The sequence below is a fragment of the Euprymna scolopes genome, chromosome 21 (genome assembly GCF_053919585.1).
Source record: "Euprymna scolopes isolate OS-2025 chromosome 21, ASM5391958v1, whole genome shotgun sequence".
In the NCBI taxonomy this organism is placed as follows: domain Eukaryota; kingdom Metazoa; phylum Mollusca; class Cephalopoda; order Sepiida; family Sepiolidae; genus Euprymna; species Euprymna scolopes.
The window spans coordinates 38,088,509-38,105,992 of NC_136502.1; the positions used below are offsets into that span (position 1 = coordinate 38,088,509).

The following is a 17,484-nucleotide window of genomic DNA, read 5'->3' on the forward strand; positions in this document are numbered from 1 at the left end:
TATTCCTGAGAAAAATCAACAATGATTTAGGAACATATTCAAGAATCACATCCTGTTCAAGATCATTCTTAGATGGGAGAACGGGGATGGGAGAGAGAGTCTGCTCAGACTTGACCAGTACCACAGCCTACAGACGCCAGGCGCCAGGTTTATGACCACCAGAATATTAAAATATTTTATTGCTTGTTTTCGGCCAGTGACGGCAAGCAGGTGCGGCTAATAAAAAAAAGAATACTTACAGTAATTGAGACTAGAATCGGAGGGACCCTTTAAAGATAGCGTCCGTTGACCCCTTTCTCTGAGGTTAATTTTAATAAACTATTTTTATCTGAAAGAGGAGTTATTTCTGCCCACAATGCAATTTAAAAACCTCTGTTAGCAATTTATATGAGGTTGAGACAATAAAAACAGCTAGATTGACTGGACTTGTATCAAATAATCTAAAAGGGTTGATATGCCTTAAACCAAGATCAAATAAAACCAAACCTATGAGGTTATAATTATATTTAACTTCATGGAAACTGTTGGTTTATAAAATTTCACATTGATATATTTGTTATTTTTGAAGATATCCTTACAATAATTGAGTTGAGAAAGGGAAACTAGAATCGGGGGGGGGGGGGCTTTAAAGATTGCGGTCGTTGACCCCTTTCCGCAAGGTCAATTTTAGTAAACTTTTTTTTATCTGAAAGAAGAGATATTCTTGCCCACAATGCAATTTAAAAACCTTTGTTAGCAATTTGTTTGAGGTTCAGCCACAATTTGACTGGACTACTGGCTGGCAATATTAGATAAAATTCGGAATTTAGCATTTGTATGTAAGTAAACGATTTTTTTTTCAATCACGTATTCATCAGGCTTTTATCCATCTTTTATAGTCCCATCCCCTTTCTGTCCCTCTCTCAACAGATTCACACATATCAAATGCCTGTCTCGTCTCGTTCTAATTTATGTGCATAAATATATTTGTCACCAGACAGTTACAATCGAGTGTGTAAATTGGTAAGAAGGTGAGATTAAGGGGAGGTAACTTCGTATAAACAGGAGATTCTATAATGGCTTTTATTTTCGGTTTCTATTTTTCCATGATGGTATTTTGATGCGATGATATCAACAATCATTCTTTCCATTTTAGTACAGAATTTCACAATATGTCTGCCTGTAATAGAATGGTCTTTTTATTATTATTATTATTATTATTATTATTATTATTATTATTATCTTGTCTGTATTGTGGTTTGGTTCTCTTTTATTCCTAAGTGCCTGAAACTGTCTAGCAAACTGATTCTAAAAAACCCCCCCAAAAAACAAAACAAAACAAAATACACTACTAATATACTCACGCTCTTTGACTTCTTTACGTTTTGTCTTTTTTTTTTGTGGTGGTTTTATTTTCTAGTGGCATGTCGACCTCTTTTGGGCTAGTAAATGCCGAAACATTAGTGCCAGTAATGATAGATTGTTATGGGTTTTGTTATAAGTTAAAAACATACAATAACAACTCCATAGCATAAATAACAAGACCGAAAAGGAACATTTAACGTTTGAATAGATTTTATCCTCAATAAAAGTTTGGTTGGGAGGAAAGAGAAAGGAAAGACGTATGTTTCTGAGAGTGCTTATTCCATTTTGCCGGGAAAGTATCTTTTCATCAGTTTTTGGTGGTTTTGTGGTAAGCCATAGCTTTAACTTCGAAAACGGATCTCTTTCTCACTTGACGCTGTCTCTGTCTCTTACTTGCTTAGTCCCTCTTCTTTCTTCTCTTCCCAAAACCTCGGTTATTTATCTCTCTCAACCGGCTCCAGCAACATGCCGGCTGTTCATACTTTATTTCAGGCGTGCACGCTTCCTATTGGTCAGAGTAATTTCTACTATTTTTTATTTTTCTCAGCTGAAAGGTGCGTGGAGCCGATGCGCAAAGACGCTTTAGTACACTTTGTATGTAACAGCCGACGAGTCAACATCCGGTTGGGAGTTTTATTATTTTATTCATAAACCTGCATATGATAGTTTAATGTTATTAATGTCTCAGTAAAACCATTTCATTATATTTTGTTAAATAGCTTTGTTGCTTTCAGGAATTATAAGAAATTTTCCTGAGTCAACCTTGCTAAATATCTCTCTAAGGTTATTTTCCAGAGTGTCTCGGTCCTGGATATGACCTTAAACTATATCCGATGGTGAGGCCCCAGCTTGTGGGCTTTGGGGAGTGTGGAGCCACCCTTTAATTGCCATTGCTCCCAGGTCCACTCTGACCCGGAGTGGTAGTACCTGTTAGGGTCCCAACTATGGGCTAAATAGAAACTGACTTGAAAAAATATATTCTACTAAAAAACTTTTCTTCCAAATCACTGGATTCGGCATTAAATAACCTGAAAACGGTTAATATGCCATAAAACAAAACAACCAACCAACCAACCAACCAACCAACCAGAGTGTCTCAGTTGGGTTTGCTCAAGTTCCACACAGGATATAATTCATTGTGTACGGTTCTTAGTATGATCTGCATATTGGTACTTCTTGTCCTTTCAATAAATATGAGTGGATAACATGTATCCTATTTGAAGTCTAATAATTATCACTGCTTCTCATCTTAGCATTTTATTATTTTTTGTTTTGTATCTCCAGTTCTGGCGTCATTTTGTATGATTTATTTTTCATGCAGGAATTTCAGAATTCCTGTCACCTTTTTAGGAGAAATATACATTTTATATATATTGTTTTTGAAATATAATTATCCACTGACACATGTTTCGTCGTCTTCGACTCATCAGAGTGGCTGAATCTAGCGAGATTCGAAATCGGGACCCTACGGTAATGAGACTGACCTCTTTATCCGCTGGTCCAGCTCGCCGACTGTTTGGATATATCGCGATTTAAGGCGCGTGAGTGTGTATGTTATTTGAATTGCGTATATTTAGGCAAAATTTTTTCATTTCAACGGACATTGTTAAACACGACAGAAAGCTTCTGTTTTTTAATACTTAGACCAAATTTTTTTTTTCAATTTTTCGCATTATCTTTTTTGTATATACGTCGAAGATATGAACGTATGACCCAAGCATGCTTTTCTTCTTGAAGTTTCTGCGCTTGTTTTTCTTTTAACTTTTTATGGACACATTTTCACATCTTCAGGCAATTGTGTGAGAGGCTCGATGGGAATTATGGGTAGATTTATGTAAATAGTAGTTGGGTTTCGAGCAAAGGTGAGAGTGAGGATCAGTGGGTTTGCTTGCGGCGGTGGGGGGTTAGTATTATGGAGAACAGGAGAGCATGCCAGTTTTAGGGTCAGTGGCAGGAACGGGTTGGATTCCAATATATATATATATATATATATTGGACTCTTCCGTCGATTTCGACGTATGAGGTCCCAACAACTTATCGTTTAACTCCATCATGCTTCAGCTTCAAATGACATTTAAATCCCACGAGAGACTTACAAATGAGTTCACACATAGTACAAATGTGTGGATTCAATGATGCAGTTGATGGTATGACTGCTGATCATTTCGCTCCTTCCCTTTTTTCATGCAGATGATTCAAACTGTCAGAATGAAAACAACGAAGACCCTCAAAACAAAATGATTTCCACTCTTTGCGATCCAAGACCTCGTTCTCAAGAGTGCTGTGTGCCATACCAATTAGAGACAAATTGCTCATTAACTTGTCTTTGTACTTCAGTAATAGTCGCCCACATTCCTTTTCCCTCCGTCCACCTGACTGTATATTAGGATTTTTGATATCCTGTCATCAGACATTCTCAGGACATGGCCAGTCCATTGCAGAGTCCCTGTCATATCAAAGAACCAACTGATTTTAGGATATTATTTTTACATTATCACTTCAATTAAAGTTGAACGTACAAAAGTCAAGTATCATGGTTCAATTGTGCTCCAAGACGAAACGATCATTTCGAATGCCCCACCCCCATTGTATAGAAAAATCTAAAGTTGATTTTATAGACTAGGCTTTTCAGCTAGTGCGGTGATAAAACTTCTCAAATGTACTTGTGATGTTAGGTTGTATAAAAGTGTTAACTTTAGTAAAAATCAGACTTCCTTTTTTTAATCGGATTTTTTCGATTATCGATTTTCGATACTTATCGGGCGCATTTCAATACAAAGCCTACATAAGAACACTCCTAGACACATCAAATACCTCTGTGTAAAATTTAAAAATATTGGCTCAGCCGTTTCTGAGTCCATAGGAACGAACTCTCACACACACACATAAATTTCCTTTTATATAAAAGTATATATATATATATAGGTTTTAAATCTGTATAAGGGATGTTCCCTGTTGTGGAGTTTAGTTGTAATGACTTATTTGCATTTTTTTTTTTTAACTTGGAGTATCACCTCTTATCAAAGCTTGAAGGGACACTTTAGGATAAGGGTAGATAGAATATGAAACAACAAGATCAGTCATGGTGGAAATTGGTTAGAACTAGATTATCTAAATGGACAGCTTAATAGGAATTTATTCGCATTAGACTTGAAGACGAACCTGTTATAGTCAGCCAGGAAACAAACACATAGTATTACATTCTACATATGGACAGTTCCAGGAAAGAAACTCTGCTCATGGAATTTTCGTTTAGATTTGGGCACAGATAGAGAATGAGGACAGTTGTTGGCAGTTGTTTCAGCTAGGTGAGTATTTGCTGTGAACGTTTTACGGGGAGAGACCATAGATTGGAGCTTAGTCGAGCACCTACCTTAAAAGAATCAATAAGAGCAGAGATAAATTCGCAACGTCTCTTCTGTGAGAAAGAGCATGTAGGAAGGCGAAAATGTCATCGACCACCAAATTAGGACCTGCTTTTTCATTCATGTATAAATACTGATGTGAGTTGGAATTTATCCTGTTTAGTATTTTTGTAATCAAGAGATCTGTCATTTTTTTTAGCAATATAAATACAGATATTGGATAAAGGAACTCAGAGATTGTGTACACACGTAAATTCCAGGTTAGCAGAGAACAAAGAAAATACCATGTTGGACTTTGACACACATATTGACCTTTGATGGAACAAAGAAAGAATTTCTCAATAAAAGCAAGAGATTCGATAAACAAAAACACAGATTGAGAGACAGCGAGAGACACGTGATCATTACGTCATTAGCTCGTCAATCCCAAGCTCACCTTTCACTCTTGTTTGATATGCCCAACAACCACTCCAGGCAAAGTAATGATTAAATAAAAACAGTTTTGTTATGAAACCGTCCCTGTGTTTGATTGTCAAACAGCTGGAACAAGCTAGAGTGTATATATTTAGCAGCACGCCTTATCGTAGAACAACAACAAGCATGATTATACAGAATGGAATGATAAAATTGTTACCCTAGAAAAGACGACATGATTCCATTTCCGTTTGATGAAAACAGGTTTTCTTTTTTGTAGCAGACCATTTACTAGTTGGCCAGTTGTGTACAAATCCCAAGAGTGATAGGAACCTTCTATCATGCCTGAAAGTGACACAATGTTCAACGAGCAAGATCGGAAATGCGCCGCTGTACAACTAATGTTCTCTACCGATCCAAGTTATGACAACAGGACCATCGCCAGCACCCTCAAAATGCATTACTGAGTTGCCATGAATAACAGGGACGTGCCTAGGGTGATGAAAACAAAGTTTCCAGTTTCCGGCCACAATTATGGTCGTTGGTGTGATTTCAAGTGAGGGCCACATCATGCCGCCTCACAGTTTAAAATAAAACTGTAGTGTTGTTTTCTTTAAGGCGACAACTTTATCGTTCTACCCTGTACATACGTGAGTGATAAACAAATCGTTAGAAGGAGACAAATAAAAAATTTGTCAGAATGGGATATTTTGGTGTTCATCAGACGCTAAGTCGACAGCAGATACTTCTACACTGTACACAGAAACTTCAAATTGGAGTTTATGACGTAAATTGTGGTAATCGTGCATAAAACCAGACCCTAAGTTTCAAACATGGCGGCTGGTCTGTCAATTGGGGTATGGAAGCTCAAAATAAATACAATACTTCCACTATTCTTCAAAATTGATTACTTTTGGGAAAAATATTAAGATATTTTTGCTAATATATTTTTTTTATAACATAGTTTTTTTTTAATGTACTATATTTACATATACTTTATGTAAACTTGCACAGTTTATTACGATCGTGGCCGATTTAAAAAAAAAAAAACATGTTTATGGTTAACTATATTTCACGTTTATTTTTTTTATCCCCTTTCTAATAAAAATATCTAAAAATACGTAAACATTTTTAAAACAATCTTAATTGATTTTGTGTTTTTTAGTCGCATAAATAATTGCTTATTTTGTCAAACTCTTTAGATATTTCTATTCGATTAAAAACGCAAAACCAATTGATAAAGAAAGTTTACATATTTTTATATATTTAAAAAAAATAAACGTAAAATATAGTTAACTATAACAATATATATTTTTTTAATCGACCTCGATCATAATAGACTGCACAGGTTTAAATAAAGTATATTTAAGTAAAGTATATTTAAATAAAGTATATTTAAATAAAGTATATTTAAATAAAGTAAAGTATATTTAAATATAGTATATTTAAATAAAGTATATTTAAATAAAGTATATTTAAATAAAGTATATTTAAATATAGTATATTTAAATATAGTATATTTAAATAAAGTATATTTAAATAAAGTATATTTAAATAAAGTAAAGTATATTTAAATATAGTATATTTAAATATAGTATATTTAAATAAAGTATATTTAAATAAAGTATATTTAAATAAAGTATATTTAAATAAAGTATATTTAAATAAAGTATATTTAAATAAAGTATATTTAAATAAAGTATATTTAAATAAAGTATATTTAAATAAAGTATATTTAAATAAAGTATATTTAAATATAGTATATTTAAATAAAGTATATTTAAATAAAGTATATTTAAATAAAGTATATTTAAATAAAGTATATTTAAATAAAGTATATTTAAATAAAGTAAAGTATATTTAAATAAAGTATATTTAAATAAAGTATATTTAAATAAAGTATATTTAAATAAAGTATATTTAAATATAGTATATTTAAATAAAGTATATTTAAATAAAGTATATTTAAATGAAGTACATTTAAAAAAAGAAAACGTAAATATGTAGAAAAATATATTAACAAAAAAATCTTGATATTTTGCCCAAGTATATATGTAAGGAGTATTGTATCCATTTTGAGCTTCCATACCTCAATTAACTGACCTGCCGCCATATTTGGAACTTAGTGTCTGGTATTATGCACAATTATCAAAATTGTTTGTCCCTCAACAAACTTTTACGTTTATTAGACCTATGAACATGGGATTTGGTAGAAATGATTGCATACCTGAACAGATTGTCAAGTTACCCCCCCCTCAAGTTCAGCCATTCTTCACTATAATAAGGGCAGTGACAATGTTGAAATGTCAGAGCTACTCTGTTAACGGGACTAAGTGAAAATCCAGGAGTTGGCTGCAGGATCCATCGTCTTGTGATTGTTTCTGCCGATGCATGTGACATCATTTCTTTGTGTGTTCTTAGCAAACCCTGACCCAGTTTCCCCTGCTGAGTCTAGCAGGTTAATGAATGGTTGACATTAATCCGAACTTCATGTGGAGCAGACAATCCTGAGGCATGATCTTTGCATCAGATTTTTAAAAATGTAATGGAAATCGCCCCAGACAAGACATGTAGCCACTTAATGTAATGAGCTAACAAGCACGAAAACTGGTTATCGCAAAAACAGGAGATGCCTATTGATCTTCGTCTTAAAAAAACAAAAAAAAAACAAAACAACAATAACAACAAAAATAACAAAGCTATAAGTTGGAGGAAAACAGTGAACAGGAAGAGAGTTCCACAAGTCTGCGATTCTTGGAAAGAAGCTACCGGAATAGGAAGCTGTATTACAATAAGGTATTAAAACAGTGAATTGATGAACGAATCAAATGAGCTGGAACAAAGGAAGCAGGAAATAGATCAGACAATTCTGAAGAACACATGCTATAATAGTATTTATAGAAAAGACTGAGACTAGCAACATCATGTCTGTGATAGAATGTTTGCAGAAAAGAAAAAAAAACAGTGAAGTCAATTAAATTCGACTCACTTAACAACCTCTCCTCCTCATAAAAATATGACTCATGAAATCATTAATAAAATTCCAAATCTTTTCTGCAATATTTAGTACAAATAAAATTTTATCTATCTTGTCCACCAAAGTCCGGTCATAAATGCCCAACAGTCTTTGTTTTATCACAATGATATGCTCCAAACTCTTGTAACTCTCTTATTTTGTTCTTTAGTCCTTACTTTGGCTGTTTTTTTTTATACCATAAAGTAGTATTTTTAGCTCCTTACATCAAGAAACTTCATGCCTTGTCTGGAGCGATTTCCATAAAAAATTTCAATAATCATTATATATATATATATATATATATATATATATATATATAAACAAACGTTGTTAAATGCAACAGAGAGCTTCCGTTTGATTAGACCTTTTTATTTTTTCAATTTTTCTGAGGATCTTCTTAGTATGAGGATTGAAAGAATCTGTGGTCTGGGCCGGGTATGGTATGGGGCGGAGGGGGGGGGGGTAAGACAGGCATTTTAGTTTTTTTTTTGCTGGATTAGAATGTGATTTGGTTAAGGACAGGTTTTTGCTTTTTCATGTATATAGCTTCAAGTATTTTTAATTATTGACGTTGGTTTCGTGGTGTATTATTTTTGTGTTGCATACAAGTATTTCTTTAACTTCCAAGGAGGGACAGTTATGGTTTTTTTTTTTGTATATGTAACATTGCACTTTTTTCTGTATTATGCGTGGTAAGGCGGCATGACAGGGTAGTAGTTCTATAACGGACGTAACTATTAACTTTATTGTTGTTATAGGAGTTGCAGTCTCCCAAGGGGCATTTAAATTTATAAATGACGTTGGTTTGTTCCAGTGGTTTGAGTTTAGGGGAGGCATTGTTTTTTACACCTAGATTTTCAATATATATATATATATATATATATATATATATATATATATATATATATATATATGTGTGTGTGTGTGTGTGTGTGTGCATTGAAGATAATGAACTCTAACTGAAAAAAAAAAACAACACATTAGTCCAAACTAAACTGTTGACACACGATATTAATGTGTTTTTATTACCGCGGAACTTATTTTTAGACGTGGATTTCTTTCTTGTTCATGGAAACTATCTGCCCTGAGATTCCTTTTCGCTTGGCGGAAAAAGCAACTATCATTTCTATTTTAATGTTTGTGGTGTTATTTCATACATATCATTTGAGATTCTTCGCAAGTGCATTTATAGACGAATGGAAAGAGAGAGAGAGAGAGAGAGAGAGAGAGAGAGAGAGAGAGAGAGAGAGAGAGGATGGAAAGGAAACAGTATGAAGTGACTATTAAAAGTAACATATAAATACACAGAAATCACATGATACAGCGTAATTTGACGAGCGCATTCGCCCTCCTCCACAAAAACAACAACAAAAAAACTCGAAAGATAGAAAGAGAAACAAAAGATACATTTTTTTTTAAAACTATTTTTACTAACAACCAAGAAATTTTCCGAAAATGTGAATACACTCTTTAACGAATGAATTTTATTTTGGACATTAGATCCATTGTTCTTTCTGCTTCTGGTAAAGTCAGTTCCCTGTATCGCTCTGAATGCTGTCTCACACCTGAGGCTAGTACCCCTGTAGCTTATGTCCCTGATAGGAACTCCCTACATCAAAGTTGCAATGTGCCTTGTTTGGGGTGAAAATGTAATAAAAATTTTTTTAAAAAAATATATCAGATCCATTGTTCTTTCTGCTCTCATAAAAATCAGTCCCCTCCATCGCTCTGAATGCTTTCTCACACCTGAGGCTATTCTCTATCTCTACAAATCTACTACCAAACCATGTATGGAGTATTGTTGTTATATTTGGGCTGGTGAATCTTTGTTTCATTTGAGAGTTTTTGATAAGGTGCAGAAACGTATCTGTAATTTGATTGGCCCTACCCTTTCTTCTTCTCTGCACCCTTTCTCTCACAGTCTTTTCTATATAAATACAATTATGGCATGTGTTCTTCACAATTGTCTGATCTATTCCCTGCACTCGTTGGTCTAGTGGTCTCCATCAATTCGTTGTTTTAATACCTCATTGTAATACAGCTTTGTATTCCAGTAACTTTTTTTCCAAGAACCACAGGTTTATAGAACTCTCTTCCTGTTGATTGTTTTCCTCCTACCTATAAGCTTGGTTATTTTAAGACTAAGGTCAATAGGTGTGTCTTTGCTATAATAATCTTTCGCTTTTATTAGTTCCTTATATCAAGAGGCTTCATACTTTGTCTGAAGCGATTTCTAGTATAAAGCAAACAATTTTTTAAAAAATAATGTCAACTCCCTGCAAAATACATTTTTGAGATTCTTAAATAGATTTTTCAATTAATGGGAATATTTGCAATATGTTATAGATGTGCAATGTTTTTGTGAAAAAAAAAAAAAAAAAAAAAAATATATATATATATATGTATGAGAAATTAACAAAATTAGGAATAGAAAGTTTCTTGCAGTGTTGGAAGGAAGATGAGTTTTTACTGAGAAATTCTTACGGAGTGACAGGGTACAGAGCTTGAAGTTTAGTCGAGCATCTACCATACAAATACCAATAGCATAGTGAAAGACTAATAAGGGCTGCAGAAAAAAAGAAGCGATCATCTCCCACAAAATCTGCATTGTTTTAAACAATGATTTAACAGCATAATAGCATTATTTATTTATTTATTTATTTTTTGCCGTCTGCTACTTTAAAAAAGATTTGGTACAAGTGCACTTTAACTCGCCGGAAGAATTATTTGTTTTCATTTTCAGGAGAATTATACAAGCGAAAAGGGAGATAATCCAAAATTAATGAAATAATTTGTTCAATAATTGACACAAATAAACTCGATTTAGAAGAGATTTAAAAAACAATTCCTTGTAGATCAAAGAAAAATGATTGATTTTTTTTACAGGCCTACTGATTACTATCCTCATGTGAATGAAGTACAGACATGATGAACGTGAAAAGAAACAACAACATTGACCGGTTTGGATGTTAAAGGTAGACCAAAAAAATAACATGCACTGATGATATGACATATCATACAAAGTATAAAATGCAACTCGTTCTTTAATTAAGATTGTCAGCATAAGTAGACGGAAAAAAAGTGTGGGTGGGTGGATAAAATGGCAATCCTGACAGTCAAAGACCGGAAGTGTTCTAGTAGTGGTGTCTTCGATGCATCCTTGAGATTCGTATTTCCAACCACGTCCCAAACGCCACACTCCACGCACGATGTCAGCTTCTAGATGTTAGGAAGTGCTTATCAGGAGTCTCTAATGGTTTGGGCACGCACTTCATCATTAACTAACCGACCTGATTCACAAGGCGACAGCACCTACACCACTACCGAGATGGTGCAACAAGTATGGTGGTCAACTGAAGACATAGCATGCACTTGACTTGAAAGCTATGAACGATCCTCACATTTTCAATGTGCAACTATGGAATCGCAAATATGCTGAGAAGTGATACTGAGAATTCACTTGAAGCCGGTTCAACCCACCCCAGATGAATGCTGTTATATACAAATATATATATAAAATAATTATACATTGAGGTAAGAAAAGATAGACGAATAAAGGCTAGACACTCCTCTACTCAAGCACACCCGTCTACATTTGTTTGTTTTTCTTTCTTTACTTTCATAATTCCGGTCTTTCCCCGCATTGTCTTTAGCTTTAAAAAAAAAAAAAAATCTATATATTTCTTTACCAACAATGCTTCAAGCCTACTCTTATATATATATATATATATATATATATATATATATATATATATATATATATATAAATGTCTTGGTTTGGAAAACTTCATAGAAACTGATAATCTTGAAGCTTAATATTTGAGTCAATTTACTTTGACTTAAGTTTTATTGGTATATGTACATTGCCAACAACTGATACGAATGACACTCGTCTCAAAGAAGCACCTTGCTACTGAGACTGACCTTTACATCTGAACTGAAATGGACGATTTATATCAAATCTGTCGCCAATATTACTGGAAAAAATGGTTGCATCATTCTACTGCTCCAGAAAGTATCTCACTCCCTATGCAATCCTCTACGTATATAAGAACCAAATATGCTCTAAAAGGGAGTACTGCTATCACATCTGGGAAGGAGCTGCTCAGAGCACCCTATTCTGCCTTGATGGGGTTCAAAACCGACTTCGACATTTAGTAGATGATACCCTTTTCTCCTCCCATCAACCTCTTTCCTACAGAAGAGCTGTTGCAAATCTGTCCTTATTCTCTCGTTATTTTCACGGCAAGACAAATTTTACCCAATTTCCACCAAAAACGATCATTGGCCTGCTGTCTCACTGACCACCTTACACTCATTGTCTCTTATCCTTGCATTGCCTCCAGACCTTGATAAGCGATGACTCCGTTAAAAAAATACATGCTGACATTTTACGAGGTCATATGACGTCACTGCTAAAAAATTAAAAAAATTTTGTTATTTTTTTCTTTTTTATCACATGAAAGCAGTGATAATCATTAGGCTATGACAACAGCATATTCTTTTCATTGTTTTGACTCTCGAGTATATATCCGACACAGTTAATCAGCCGAGAATCATATCACTCTATATAAAAGCATTTAAGATATCAACGGTTACACACTCAAGAGTCAAACAATGAAAAGAATATGCTGTTGTCCTAGCCCTAATAATCATCAATATTGAATATCTTTCGTACAAAATAATCACACATTATTTATTTTATTATTATGGTATTAATTTAATTAGTCTTAATGTTAACATTATTAACATATTAATAAATATAATATTATAATTTAATATCATTATATTTAATATTATTAATACTAGCAAATAATTGCTCCTTTCAGTCAGATATTCTTGTTAGCCTGGGAGGACAATATCTTAACAAACGCATATATACTTCACTGTCCTTCCTCTTTCAAAAAGGCGGTAATGCTTGGGAGGATCGTATCAGGATGAACGAACATACACTACACTGAAGATTACGAATCATGTGGTGGGGATTAAAAAACTATTAATAAAATGCAACAGTAACATGTATACATGTATACATATACTAGCTACAACCACTATATACGATTACCTCCACTCTCTATGTGTGCATAAATATAAACTCAGATTCCATGAAAAAAGCTTCCTTCTCAGAACTTCCCACCTGTGGAACACTGTTCCACTGGCCTGCGTCCCGGTTGAATACAACATTGTAGATTCAAATCCAATGTAAACAAGTTCTGGTTAAGCCAACTCCAGAAATAATCAAATGCTAGCCAATTTTCACTATAACGATTACTACGCTACTGCCTTAAATTCATTAACTCTTATCCTTAAGTAGCCTTTGGGCCTTGATAAGTGGTTACTCCCACGTAAAGTAAAACACAAAAATTAACAAACAGATCATGATAGATTGTTGAGTATATATTCTAAAAGATATGATGAGTAATATGGACACATTATTAATTACTTTATTTATTTCAGACAAAGTTTTTGGATCAAGTAGGGTTTAAAGACCCCCAGCAAACGAAGGAAACAAGAGAAATAACTTTTGACCTTGATCTTTGCATACGCACATGTGACGTTCTGTAAAAAAACAAAACAAAATAAACGTAAAATACGCACTCTACATTGAAAATAAATCATGTTAGCATAGCAATATTTATATTTTAATGTAGAGTGCATTTTCTTTCTTTTTTTTTTTTTCTACAAAGGAGTCATCACTTATCAAGGCCCGGAGGCCACTCGAAGGTAAGGATTAATGAGTGTACAGTAGTCAATGGGAAAATGTCATAGTAATCGTTAATAGTGGGAATTGGGTAAATTGGATTACTTAAGTGGATGGCTCATCAAGAACTTGTTCACGTTGGACTTGAATAGAACCATATTATAGTCAGTGTAAAAGCATAAAAACGGAACAGAGTTCCACAAGCATGCAGTTCTAAGAAAGAAGCTTCGTTCATGGAATCTACATTTAGGTTTAGGCACGGATAAAGAGTTGGGGAAATTATTGATAGATATTGATAGCTAGACCAGTGTTTTTTTCTAAAAATAAGGCCAGAGGAGAGAACCATAGATTGGAGCTCAGACGAGCACTTGCCAGGAAAATAACGATAAAGCAGAGACAGGCTTGCAACGTCTCTTCTGTGGAAGAGGTTGGAGGAAAGAGAAAAGGGCATCCCCCACTAGGCTACAAAGTTTATTTTGAACTCTGTCAAGGAAGGATAAGGTCTTTTTAGCAGCTGCTGCCCAGATGTGGCAACCGTACTTCATCCTTGGACATACTTGTCTCTTATACAGGTAGAGAATTGCATCAGCAGTGAGATATCTACGATTCCACCATTTTTCCTGCAGCCTTGATAACAGATTTGATGTATGTGTTTCATTTCAGATCAGGAGTAAAGGTCAGAACTAGAAGCTTGTCAAAACATGGAGTCTCCCCAAGACGAGCCATTCATTTCAGTTGATGCCGGATGGGGATCAGAGCGTTGATGATGGGAAGATAGAAGCTATTCATTTTTTTAATTTTTTATTTACAGAACGTTTTAGTAAATCAACAAAAAATAATTTAATAGTTATAATAGTTATATTATTTTTTGGTAGGTATTTTAATCTCTACTATTACATAAAAGGATATTTGTGTGTTTAAGTTCGTTCCCTACGGACTCGAAAACGTCTGGGTCGATTTTTATGAAATTTCACATGAAGTGTTCTTAGATAGGTTTTGTATCGGAATGCCTTTGATAAGTATCGATAATTGAAATAATCCGATGAAAGGAACAGACAATTTTGGCCTCACAAGTAAATTTGAGAGGTTTTATTACCACACAAGCTGAAGGGCCCAACATATAAAATCAACAGTAGGTTCTGTGATATTACAGGGGTGCGTTCAAAATGAATGTTTCTGTTTAGAGAACAATTTCACCATGGTACTTGACTTCTGCATTTTAAACTTAAATACAAGTCATTATTGGAAACAGGAAGCCCAGGCATATAACATCAACACTAGGCTCTTTTATATGACAGGGGAGCGTTCAACATGAATGTTTTTGTTTAGAGAACAACTGAACCGTGACACTTGACTTTCGCATTTTAAACTTAAATTCAAGCCATTATATATATATATATATATATATATATACTAATAATTTTATAAAATCAACAGTAAATTCTCTACAGTGCAATGTAGTCTACAGTGCAATGTAGACTACAATATATTGTAAACTTTGTTACTGTGAAAGGCCTGTGAAGCTTCCTCCAGGTACATCGTGATGGGCCCCAATTAGAGCAGGCAATCAATCGATTTGTTTGAAAAATGGTCGATTTCACCGATTTCGATGACAATAAAAATATAGGAGTGTGAAATATTCGTTGATCATCTTTCGATCCCGGGCAACGTCGGGTCACTGTTAGTTTTTAAATAAAACATGACTTGTATCCTATATATGTTCTGTTTTTAGATTTCTGACAATTCTTATTTTGGCATTTCCAAATATATTTATTTAGGACCACTGAAAGTTTTGCCCAATTCATACTGAAATTGCAACACTCATAATCTATTTGACTTGTTGTTTCGTCCATTCAAGAGACACACAACATGTTTGAAAATGGTTCTATCCATTTGTTACAGTATTAATTTTTTTTTTTCAAATATTAGATTGTTTTAATACCGCATTCAATTTTGGCCTCTTCAACTTTTGGATTTTTCGTTATTTAAATTGATCACGTGACAGATATCGTGAGATTAAATTAAAATGAAATATTTTAAAAGATTATTTCAAAAAATATTAATTTATTACCGATAAAATTAACGTTTTTTTAAAAAATAATTAAATAAATATTGAATTGTATTTAAAAAAAAAATCACACTGGAAAGATTTTTTTTCAAAACTGTCCTTGATCGTTTAGCAAGGAAAAAAAAGTGTAACATCTGTTGTAATACAACGCTTCATTTTTCCTATCGTTGGTCAGTGATGGAGAAATCTTTCTAGACTGAAGTAATTTTAATTCTATTACCAATCAAGAGTGCTTCTTTTTTGAGGAACTGGATTTTCACTACATTAAAAACCGACCTTCTGTTCAACCTGCTTTATTTAACAATAAAATTTCAAATTTTTCGCTTTTTTTTTTTTCTTTTTTTTTTTTTTTTTTTAGAAACCACATTGCATAATAGATAACATTTTACAAAAAAAAAAAAATGGAGAAAAAAAAAGGGAGAAGCGCTTATGTATCCTACCTTGTTGCCATTCAGGAGCATGCATCGTGTCTGACATCCACATTGGTAGTGAAGGTTCCAACATGGCGATTCCCATATTTGCAAAAGTAATTGATCCTAAAAGAAGAAGAACAAAAAATTAATATCATCTTTAATGGTTAATCGCATTTAATTTATTTCTTTTATTTACTATACAGTCATCGCTTATGAAGGAGAGTAGATAGTGGGTGTTGGGGTTTACTTTCGGTAGCTGCGTAACTCTCGATTCCCTTATTTTGTCCTTTAGTTCTCACATTCAAGGAGCGATGTTTCTGGCAAAGAGAGTGAGTTTATCGTTAGCAAGTTTTTGACCTTGAAGCACTATTTTTTTTTAGCTCCTGATCTAGACTCTTTGAATTTTTTTCTTAACTCTTTACTTCTGTCTGTTTTATTAAGGAAAGTAAAAAGTGGATATTGAGTTTAATTTCTGACGCCACGTAATCCTGCTTCCCTTATTTTGTCCTTTAGTCCTCACATTCCAAGAGCGATGTCTCTGACAAAGAGGGGAAAATTGCTGTTTTCTGGATCAGAATCTGTTTCATATAAGATTTTATCATTAACCAGTTTTTTTTTACTTTGAAGTACTATTTTTTAGCTTCTTATATCAAGTGGCTTTATGCCTTGTCTGGAGCAATTTCCATTTTAAAAAGGCACGTAGGGGTCTTTGAAGTATTAAGCGTTTGTTTGCATTTGGTTGGAGGAGATGATTGCAAGTCTGTCGGTAGAGAACCCCAGTATTGTAATCTCCTGAAATGAAACATTTTTACTTGTTTTAAACTTGAGTTGTGGTTTGTTTTGAAGGAAAATCTTTTCGTTGCAATACTAACCAATGCCATGTGATTGACACTACGGCTAGTGTCGAAAACACACACCAAATTCAGACGAAGACAATGAGTGGACGATCACGGCCTGTCTAGTGATTGCACACAGCTGATTCGTAAAGCGTTTTTCACAAAACGATGCATACATTTCATCCCGTTCAACATTACATTTTTTCTGAACAAACTACTCCCCCACACAGACGGTAGCAAACAGTTTCACTTTCTATCTATGAAATCCTCTCACTCGCCTCCCTACACCGTATCATTTTTTAAACAGGACTGATTATTTTTATGCCA

At 33.8% G+C, this 17,484-nt stretch overlaps 1 protein-coding gene across 3 annotated transcripts in view; it reads right to left on the bottom strand.

The window, feature by feature from the left end:
* Positions 1–17,484, bottom strand: part of LOC145242127 (synaptic vesicular amine transporter-like) — an 802,797-nt gene that overhangs the window by 156,674 nt on the left and 628,639 nt on the right. For all 3 annotated transcript variants that reach the window (XM_080105051.1, XM_080105049.1, XM_080105050.1), the window contains exon 11: positions 16,349–16,444. In XM_080105051.1, coding sequence (XP_079961177.1) covers positions 16,349–16,444 — 96 coding nt within the window. The remainder of the gene's footprint in view (positions 1–16,348; positions 16,445–17,484) is intronic.